Source organism: Galeopterus variegatus, unplaced genomic scaffold, assembly GCF_000696425.1.
Source record: "Galeopterus variegatus unplaced genomic scaffold, G_variegatus-3.0.2 Scaffold53, whole genome shotgun sequence".
Lineage (NCBI taxonomy): Eukaryota > Metazoa > Chordata > Mammalia > Dermoptera > Cynocephalidae > Galeopterus > Galeopterus variegatus.
Genome location: NW_007726164.1, coordinates 1,314,086 through 1,323,313, shown reverse-complemented (window position 1 = coordinate 1,323,313; position 9,228 = coordinate 1,314,086). Strand labels below are relative to the sequence as shown.

At 45.8% G+C, this 9,228-nt stretch overlaps 1 protein-coding gene across 1 annotated transcript in view; it reads left to right on the top strand.

Moving 5' to 3' along the window:
• Nucleotides 1-1,325, top strand: part of HOXD8 (homeobox D8) — a 3,112-nt gene extending 1,787 nt beyond the window's left edge. Inside the window, exons 2-3 of the mRNA XM_008573582.1 lie at nt 98-245; nt 620-1,325. Of these exons, the coding sequence (XP_008571804.1) occupies nt 221-245; nt 620-915 (321 nt within the window). The 5' untranslated portion in view covers nt 98-220 and the 3' untranslated portion in view covers nt 916-1,325. The remainder of the gene's footprint in view (nt 1-97; nt 246-619) is intronic.
• Nucleotides 1,326-9,228: the final 7,903 nt, after the last annotated feature.

Below are 9,228 nucleotides of genomic sequence, written 5' to 3'. Positions count from 1 at the left end.
CCCCCCTCCTCCTCCGCCTCCGCCGCCGCCTCCCCCCTGCGGCGGGATTGCCTGTCACGGGGAGCCCGCGAAGTTTTACGGATACGATAACTTACAGAGACAGCCGATTTTTACGACCCAGCAAGAGGCCGAGCTGGTACAATATCCTGACTGTAAATCGTCCAGTGGTAATATTGGCGAGGACCCAGACCACTTAAATCAGAGCTCGTCTCCTTCTCAAATGTTTCCCTGGATGAGACCACAAGGTTGGGTTTTTTTTTTTTTTTTTTTTTTAAGAGGGGCGAGGGGGAGAAATCTGCTTTCATCTCACGTTCTAGCTTTAAAATTCCCCTTTCCTCTCCCCCTCCTTTTCCTTCTTGTGTAGCCACAGTGGCTCTTATTCATAAAGTAATACAGACTTTTTTTAAAGTAGAAACCATGTAAAGATGATGGGGACAGAATAATTGTGAAGACCTTCTCTCTGCCCTTCTCGCCTGCACATCCAATAATATATATCAGAGCTAAAGAGCACTGTGTATCTTTCAACCCTTAGACCCGTTCCAGAAACCTCCAGCAACATGCAGAGGCACCATTATATTTTTTAAATGTTTATTTCCTCTTTTTTATTTGTTTTAATCAGCAGCTCCTGGTAGACGAAGAGGAAGACAAACCTACAGTCGCTTCCAAACCCTAGAGCTGGAAAAGGAATTCCTTTTTAACCCTTATCTGACCAGGAAAAGAAGAATCGAGGTTTCCCACGCCCTAGCCCTCACCGAGAGACAGGTAAAAATTTGGTTCCAGAACAGGAGAATGAAATGGAAAAAGGAGAACAACAAGGACAAATTTCCCGTTTCCCGGCAGGAAGCGAAGGATGGGGAAACCAAAAAGGAAGCCCAAGAGCTGGAAGAAGACAGAGCCGAAGGCCCGATAAATTAACTTCAACCTTTAAAATTTTATCACAGACTATTAAAACTAATGATCAACATATGCTGGTGGACACCACCAATTTTCTTTGTTGGAAAGGACTTTACCTGTGTTTCAAGCTACCTTCACGTCACTGCTCTTAAGGTTTCTGCGCTTTGAGAGGGTTTTGGGTGTTTAAAAAAAAGTTTCTAGTATGACATAGAAGCAGTCCTTGAGCTGTCCTATGAAAGGGTAATTTGATACTGACCTTGGAGCTATATTTTTATAATGGTAGTTTTTTAATGTCTGAGCTGATGATTTGCCTCAACAACGTAAACTTCCTAATGATTAGCACTAAATAATTGAATATAAAATGCTTTATTAATCAAACAAGTGCACTTGAACATTTAAAATCTTTTCTTTATGGTGAGTAAGTTAAGAGAAGTCTATTAATTTTTTTAAAAAAATTACGCCTACAGAATATTTGCTTTATATTATTTGATTAAAATGTATTATTTATGTTTTTCTTTCTGCTTTTACAATGAATGGTTCCAGTGCCTTTTGTTTACTCCTAAAAGGTTTCTTTATTTTGTAAATGTAATATCTCTCGGGGAAATGTCTGAGCTAAATATTTGAAAAGCACATGTGAGCTGAAAAGTGTAATGTGTAGTCCTGACTCTGCAGCTTCCTTAAATTGGAGAAAGTGTTGGGCCCGTGACAAAAGTTTCAGGACAATGTCAAAGCACACATTTAATCATTTTTTCTATAGTCCATACAAATTATGGCAATTAATAATTTAGAGTGAATGAATACTTGAAAAACCAATTGTAACATTTTCACTCATTAACTTTTCACTCTGGCAAGTGGCCTTGTAGAGTGCGTCTCATTTCTCAACTTGCTTTCGTTTTGAACCGCGCTTTTAACCGTCTGAAATCGCTAGGTCTCTTATGCCGCTGCAGCCGCTGTGATTCCGTTTTTTGAGTAGGTGCCATATTTATTTGTATTCCCTTCGCTCTGTTCGCACGCTCGCTCGCTCATAGTAAGCCACCTTGCTGTGCGCGTCTCAGCTGTTGGCTGGTACGTCCTCTGCTGTTCTTCAGGAATGCGATGGCTTCACCTATTTGAAACAAGCCCCGAGCGCAAATGCAAAAAAAAACCTGAATGTAAACAATTGTTCCAGAACATAGCTAGCTCCTTAATAAAGAAATGAATCTCTTTCTAGAGCTAGTGTTTTTGAGCGCCGCCGGAAATACCCCCTTTCCCGAGGCAAGAACAATCGCCTGGGCTCACACGAAGGCAAAAAAACTCGTTCAAGGCTTCGGTTTGATGAGAAAGAGGTAGGGGTTACACGCATCCCGCGATGTTAAAAAAGAAAAAAAAAAAAAAAAAGCCATGGGGTAGGGGGGGTCCCCCTCTCATTCCAGAGAAGGCTAGCCAGGCTTTATCTTGCTGTAGATAATCCTGCTAAAATACTGTGAAAACTCTGAACTTCGCAAAAAACTCGAGTTGTAGGCCCAGTGGGGGACGACCCAGAGTCCAGGTTACAACACAACTTATTCCACTGACCTCGCGTTGATGCTGGGGTTGGCATCTGTTATTAACAAGATATCCATTTTCCTTTGGAGGCTGTTCCTGCAGCTGCCATTTCACAGGGGAAGGGGGGCAGGGAAAGAAAAGGTAAAATTCAAGTAAAGTAACATTTCTTTCAGAAAAGGGGAAAGCAGCTTTATTAAGTAGATATTGAAGAGTTTTCTGATTTTTCTAAGCACTTTTATTTTTAAAGAGACACATTTTAATTTCCAGAGTGGCTTTTATTGCACAGGTAAGAAAATGGGACCGTATAAGTTTGGGCCAGGATCACCCCTCAGGTGTTACTATAATTTTGGGCCAGGGTCACCCCTCAGGAGTTGGCAGGCTGTTTGCCTGCAGCTTCATGGGCTGGAGAAATGTTGGCAGTGTGGTTAGGTCAGAGGCAAAGTACCACCTGGCTTTCCATCCAGGGAAAGGCCGTGTCTGTGACATTCTCGGATTTGAGCCAGGAAAGACAATTTTAAGGCATGGGTGGCCCGGGGCTTAAACATTTGCATGAGAGGAGACAGCTGCAAACATGCATGCTGGATTTGGGAACGTTTTGCTCTGTGTGCTGCCTGAGACTTTGATGTTGGCTAGCGCAGACCAAAGATGCCAAGGGCCCAGAGCATGGCTGGGGAACAGCCTCAGGCATAAACTGTCCAAAGACCAGTGCTGGCTAAATTCCAGCTGTCCTTGATTTAAAGATTCCTCTGTGTATTAGCAAAACTTGCTGTCTACCGTTCAAGGATGCTCTCTGAATATTACTTTTCGAGCCACTGATTTTGGCTAGACTCACAGGTGGGGGACCTACTGCATGGAAATCAAATGTAGAAATCAAGGAAGGAAGGGGAGGTAAACATATTTCCTTGGCATTTTGTGCTACTTTAGAAGAGTTGTACCTTCTGGCCCCACCGTCCCCCTGAACCATGGTAAAATCATAACTCATATACAGAAGAAATGACTGTTGCAATAACTGGTGTATTTGAGAATATGAATTCGTACATATACATAGATTACACATTTGCAAAAAGTTATAAATGTAGGTATATATGTTTCCTTGTTGTTGCTGGGAAAGAGAAAGGATTTGTCTCCAAATAAAGACCTTGGAGGAATTACACATCACACACACCACCTTCTTTCTTAGGGTGGCTAGACACTCCCACCTCTAATCATGGAGTTTCATGCAGATAGACTGGCAGTGACGAGTGCAAAATATGTCCTTCTAATTGGCTCAAATCTGTAAACATACAAGCGTTGCAGCAAAGAGAAAACATTTTTGCTGCAGAAATTTGCATAAACCTTCGGAGAACGCTCTGCAAATCCAAGTGATACTTTTCTGCCTTGGACTGCAGCAGTCTGCTTAGAGAGGTAGGTCTGTAAGCCGTTTAGAGAAAAATAGGACCCTCCAATGTAAACATCGAATGAAAGAACCAAGCCTTTGGAATGATTTAGGCTCTCTGTTTGCAAGGACAAGATGCGCACAAAAGAGGGTGTAGTTCTCAATGATTTCTAGAGAAAAATCAGTTCAGGGATGCCATTTTGTGAGGTTCCACAACGCTCAGTACATCTCTTACCTTTGCACAGGAGAAAAAAGTGCAAATATGGCTGCCTTTTCATTGCAGAGAGTCTCTTCCCAGCCTTCATTCCCCAAGCTGAAAGGAGGATCACAAAGCTCCGCTTTTATTTGGGTACAGGGGAGGAGGATAATGAGGCAAATTGACTATTAAGATTATCACTTAGTAAATTTTAGAACTGAACTAGCTCTTTGCTCAGTTCCGTATGTATAGGCCAGTGTAAAGTGTTCTGGGCTTTGGAAGGCCCAACAAATTGCCCCATTTGTTTGTATAATTCAAAGTATTGTTTTAGTCTTCAATGTAGAAGTTGTTGCTATTTCACATCCAAGTTTGTTTCCTCTGTTTCCCTGGTGTTTGCTGAATCCTTGGGCATCTGGGGGTGAACAGGGGAAGAGAAAGAACATTTTAGTAGACCCTGGCTCTGCTGTGATTCCCTCCAGCACAGTTAGGACACTGGCTTTTTCTAGAGTGAATATGTATTTTGCTGATGGCAACAGAAGTTCTTTAATCTAAAACATCCAAGGTCATCGGAACTTTTTCAAGGGATACAAATGGCCTGCTCTAGAGGTTGCTGTGCTGCTTCCTGCTTAAGTCCACATCCACTTAGGTACTTACTGGGTGTGAAGATGTTAATAGCAGAGAACTTAGACATCTAATGCAAATATTTATAAACATATTACTACAAGTCCAAAGACACCATCTTTGAAAGGATTGGTGGGGGCAGAGAGGGAGTGTTACCTCTTTCAGGCAGGTTCTGAAGCAGGATGGCCATGCCCATGAAGGAACTGCTGGAAGCCAGTCAAAGACATTTACTGTTAGGGGGAGTTCACCAGAACAGCTCCTATGAAAAATGCAAGGGGAACTGAAATCTACCTTTGAGGGAAAATCTTTTTTTTTTTTTCCTGGCTGATTTTAGGGAGTCACTCTTCCTGAACAAATGGAGACACTACAGTGTTGCACTGAGCAGGTTTTTCAACGGACTAACATTTGGGGGGCAAGGAAAAGGGGGTAACTAGAATTAAATTCCATAAAAATGAGAGTTGTTCTTGGAGAGCACCTTAAGTGTGGGGTTTTGGAAGAGATCCAGAAAGATTGCTTCTCCTCTATCCGGGAACTGTCCAGGAGGATGTTTCTTGGAGATAAAGACCAGGCAGTAGGTGCTCGAAATAGTATTTCGGAGAGTTTGACAAATACCTTAAACCATTTCTGGCCTTTGAACTGGTTGGTGATTCTCCCACCGTAGAAATCTCAGGAAAGGGAAGGGACTCCAATTTATGTTGGGAGGGGGAGAGAATTTCTTGGCCTGCAGAGCCCAGGTTTTCTGTGCAAGATCACTGGGGCCCGTTTGCCCGGTGATGAGAGGGGCAAAAAACGAAAGTGCTTGGATACACTTCTGGACTGGCCTTTTTGTGAGGGGAGGGGAGGAGAAGCCAAGTGACTGGTATAGGGCGAGAGAAAGGGGGAGAGATAGGGGAAGAGATGGGGGGAGGGGAAGGATGCTGTGGGGATCGCCTCTCCAGCGCCTAAGCAGTAGACAGCGCTTATTTTCCCTCCAAACAACGGCGAACTATGCAGACGTTTTGAGCCAAACCAAAAAATTCCAAATACTCGTAATTCCTAGAAAAGGAGAGAGAGAGAGAGAGAGAGAGAGAGAGAGAGAGAGAGAGAGAGAGAGAGAGAGAGAGAGAAGAAGAAGAAGAAGAAGAAGAAGAAGAAGAAGAAGAAGAAGAAGAAGAAGAAGAAGAAGAAGAAGAAGAAGAAGAAGAAAGGGAAAGGAGGAGAGGGATAGAGAGAAAGAAAAAGGACAGGAGGGAGGAAGGAATCTAGGGAGGGAGAAGAGCGAGAAGAGAGAAAGAGGAGGGGAGAGGAAAGAGGGAAAGAGAGGAAAAAACATGGCGCTTGCGAGCTGTATGTGCAAAATCCGCAAGGAATTGCAGTAAATTCCTTTTTGTTTGAAGAAAATTTACAACTTGGTAATAGACCTTTTTATGACCTATTTGCGGTCGTCATTGGCTGCGGCTGGTCATGTGCAGGCGCCGCTCGCCTTCACGGCCTTTTTCCTGATTTCCCAGGCGAATTTCCCCCCGCATTCTGCTTTCCCAGAGCCTCACCCCCTCTTTTTCTAACCTTTGTCTCTGCAGAGGTGGGCTCCAGTTGGCGGCTGCGGGATTGCGGGGTCCGCGGCGGCCTCGGCTCCAGCCCAGCGCCCGACCTGGCCCCACTGCCGTTCGCTCGGGCCGCGCCGCTGCCGCCTCCGGAGCCGGTGGGGAGCTGGGGCGGGGGAACCCGGAAAAAGTCCGGGGCGCCGATACCGGCCTGCTCGGGGGTGACTGCAGCCGCGCGGTTCTGACGCGGGTTCTTCAACATGCTCCTGTCCCTGCCGCCGAGAGTGCGCACAGGCGGGCAGCGCCTAATGGATTACAGCAGCCGCCCTGGCCGACCACCGCCTCCAGCTCGGCAGCCTCCGGGTAAGAGTCACCCCCTGCCCGAGCCCCCGGCACTGCCACGGACGAGTTTGGGGCGCCTAGCTTCTAGGGCAGCTCAGTGAACCCGGCTCGTCCCCCCTACTTCCCAAGGACCAGGGGGTTGCTGTTTGTGCCCCCGCCGCCTAATCACTCCATCCCTGGGGCGTCCCATGGGGCCCGCGGTGGTGTCCCGCTGGGTTCAGGAGTCATTTCCTCCAGAGATTCGGAGAGCGGGGGTAGCTGTAGGCAGGACCCCACTGGTCGACAGCTTCTCAGTCCCACCCGGGGAAGAGCGTGTAAAGGTTTCTTGGACATCTCAGCTTTGCCGGGATTCACTAAAGGCACCCTGTAGTACAGAGCAGTGGTTGTTGCGGTTTGTTTGTGGTCAGAGGTACCTGAGAGGCTAACAGGTGTTTTTGAGGGTTGGGGGTTGGGGGTTAGGTGGGGTTTGGGTGGGGGTTGGGTGGATTCTGTGTACCCAGGCTATGCTTGCTTTTGGAATCTAGGCTTTGGTGAATGATGCTGGCGAATTTCTAGGATTTATGGGCCTTACACATGAGATGAAATTTTAAATATTTTTAAATGTTTCTCTAGTCAGAGTACTTTCCTAACAATTCAAGATAGGTTCCTCTCACATCTGATAATCTGTCAGGTGAATTTGGATTATTTTATGTCACAAAATGGATGCATGTTTTGGGAGGTTATAATATCACAAAATCTGGTGCAGGTCTTGAGGAAAACCCCTTAGACATTTCAGAAATGAGAAGCATCTTTAATTTCAAACATCGCGTGTGTTTCTTATTTGCCAGAGTGGGAAAAGAGTAGATCTTTTTGCTCTCTAAATGTATTTTTTTGGGGGGGGGGCTACCAATACATATTATATAGTAACATTTCCACTCTATTTCAAAGCTACCGAACCAAAACATTATGCATTAAAAAAAAAAAAAAACCTTTCAGGAAAAAAATGCTGTTTTCTCCCACGTATTTTGCACGGCACTTGAGGATGCAGTTCCCAAATCCTATTGCCTATTCCCTCATAAACACGTTGTGAAATATTAAAACCTTTGGACAATCTGCCGCATTGCGCATGGGGTTGACTGCGCATGGCGGGGTCTCATCACCAAAGCACGTAGCCGCAAATCTTAATTTATTGTTGCCCCAAATATCCCAGTGTAACAGCGTTGGCCATAAAAGCGTTTCTGAACAACAAATGACATTCTTATAGAATGGTATTTGTAATAATTAACGATGGAATCATTCTCATTTCAAAATGGAGGGCCACGATTTGTGGTCAGTTGACGTCTGCGGAATTGTCCTGGATCACTAACTCTGATCACTCACAAATAAGAAACTCTTGAGTGATATTTTTTTATTTGGAGTGTCTGTGTTTTGTCATTATTTCCCCGCTACAATGGTTGTTGATATCATTTTTTGATATCGGTAAAACGTATTCCCTATTGAAAAGCAGAACCGTGGGCCACGGTTCTTAGGCCTTGCCGGGGCAGCTCCGGAGCCGGAGGAGCCGCCAGGTCGGCTGGGACCGGGATGGGGGTGGGGGTGGAGTTGCGGCACTGATGACCAAGCCCTGTGTTCAGAGCTTCAGTCACTTTTCCCTGGATTCAGTGGCCCAGCACGCTCCAGTGACTAAGAACCTGGGCGGCCTACAGGTCCGATTACGCAGCGGCGGGTGATGTCATGGGCAGATATGGAGGACTGAGGGGCTCTTTGTAAACCCCGTGGTAGCATTAAGAGCTTATTGAAACGAAATGGTCGATTGCGTCTAAGGGAGTAAATAATCCGCAAATCACATTTGAACTCAGTCCATTTAGTCCGTGAGGAGACTAGTTAACACCGTTGCAACTGCCGGAAATGCCCCCATTGTCTCTTATAATCCAACAAAAAAATGAAATCAAATAAAAAACGCTGGAACCCGAAGAGCTCCGAAGCCCGGAAGTGTCCTCTCAGCGTTCTTGGCCCGAACTTCTGTCCGTTTGCAGATCTGGGGGCCTATAGCATGTCCGGGCCTTGGTGTCTACAGGTCAGGCTGTGAGCTGGGCTTGGGATTTCTGCGAGGACCAGGAAAAAGAGCAAAGCTCGCTACTACAAATGTGGCCAAGCGCCGGGGATGAAAACCAAGCGTATTTCCCCGTTAGATGTTCCTCCAAATAGCATATTTCGTCCGAGTTCTGTTTTCTGAGCCCAAGAGGCAGGGGAAATCGGAACAAAGACAGTATTTCACCCCGGGCTGGCAGGCAGCTGTTAGAGGTATTTACGGCCTTGCCGCAATGCGGCGGCCGGGCAGGGTATGCGGGGGCGCCGGAAGCTGGGGAGAAGCCAACAAGAACTCAGAATTCCTATTTAAATCAAATGTAGGGCCATTGTTTTCGGAAACGGTGTGAACACATAACCTGTTTCTAAGGACTGATCCCTTAGACTTGATAGTTTTTCAGAATGAGGGAGAAATCGTGTTCCCCTTCCTTGATGAACGACACGGGGAAAGCCGTTCCCTAGATGTCAAATTTCTGATCCAAATGACAACGTTGAGAGTGTTCTTTGGCAACATGGAGATTTTGTTGGTCTAGAGGAACAGGGCTTACAAATCGGAAAGAAAGGACGGTTGAGGTTTTTCATACACGTTTTCCTGAAAAAAAGAAGTTTGTTTCCTGCCTCTTTGAGATGGGGCTTTCAAGATCCTCTGCAGTGGACGCAGGAGCAGTGCGCGGTGCCGCGCCCCG